The 764-nt window shown below is 68.8% G+C and overlaps 1 protein-coding gene across 1 annotated transcript in view; it reads left to right on the forward strand.

Annotated features, from left to right (window-relative positions):
* Window positions 1–550: 550 nt before the first annotated feature.
* The window catches only part of ESPNL (espin-like), a 22,145-nt gene continuing 21,931 nt past the window's right edge, over window positions 551–764 (forward strand). Inside the window, 1 exon segment of the mRNA XM_010862069.1 lies at window positions 551–705. Coding sequence (XP_010860371.1) covers window positions 551–705 — 155 coding nt within the window.

Genomic DNA, 764 nt, shown 5'->3' on the forward strand with positions numbered 1-764 from the left:
GGCCTGCTTCCAAAGGTCTAGAAAAGGGTCCAGGCAAACAGAAGCCCAGCAGGCACTGAGGCTCAGGAGGTGCTGGCCCACCCCGGATGCTGGGGGACCACGGTGGGGGCTCTGGGGCTCAGTGATGGTCTCCCCGTGGAAATTTCTCCTGCCCGCCTCTCCCTCTCCCTGCTGGCCCAGTGGGTGTGGGCAAGCGAGCTCTGATGGAGAGAAGAAATCCTCCCGGAGCCCAGAGAAGCACTGGGTCCCAGGAGAGGGAAGACCCACGGGTCACACAGCCTTCAGCAGCTCTTCCCACAGCCCCGAGGGTGGGAGCAGGGCCAGTCCAGAGCCCAGGAGAACACCCAGGTGTGCGGGTGCCCGCGGTGCAGAAGCGCCCCAGCAAGAGGGCCCGGGTACCAGGGTGGGCGCTGAGTGAGGGCGGGGCAGAGGCCCCTGGACCACCCCTGGACAGGTTGCCAGCCCTGGGCCAGCAAGCTGGGCTAGTGGAGCCTCCCCGACGGCAAGCAGAGAGCGAGAAGGGCGGGACTGCAGCTTGGAGGGGGCTCACATGTGCAGGACCGGGGGTTTGGACCCAAAAGCCCTGACTGGTCCCGGCCCTGCTGCTGACCGCGAGCAGGTGGCCTGGCTCAGTCCAGGAGACCCCTCTGCACCCCCGCGCTGGAGCCAGGTGGAGGGGTGGCAGCTCTCCCGCGGGTCCGCGCGGTGCGGTCTCAGGCGGATGCCCGGCAGGCCTGGTCCGGCCCACCGCCCGCTTACCGGCC

Source organism: Bison bison, unplaced genomic scaffold, assembly GCF_000754665.1.
Source record: "Bison bison bison isolate TAMUID 2011002044 unplaced genomic scaffold, Bison_UMD1.0 scf7180017864475, whole genome shotgun sequence".
Classification (NCBI taxonomy): Eukaryota; Metazoa; Chordata; class Mammalia; order Artiodactyla; family Bovidae; genus Bison; species Bison bison.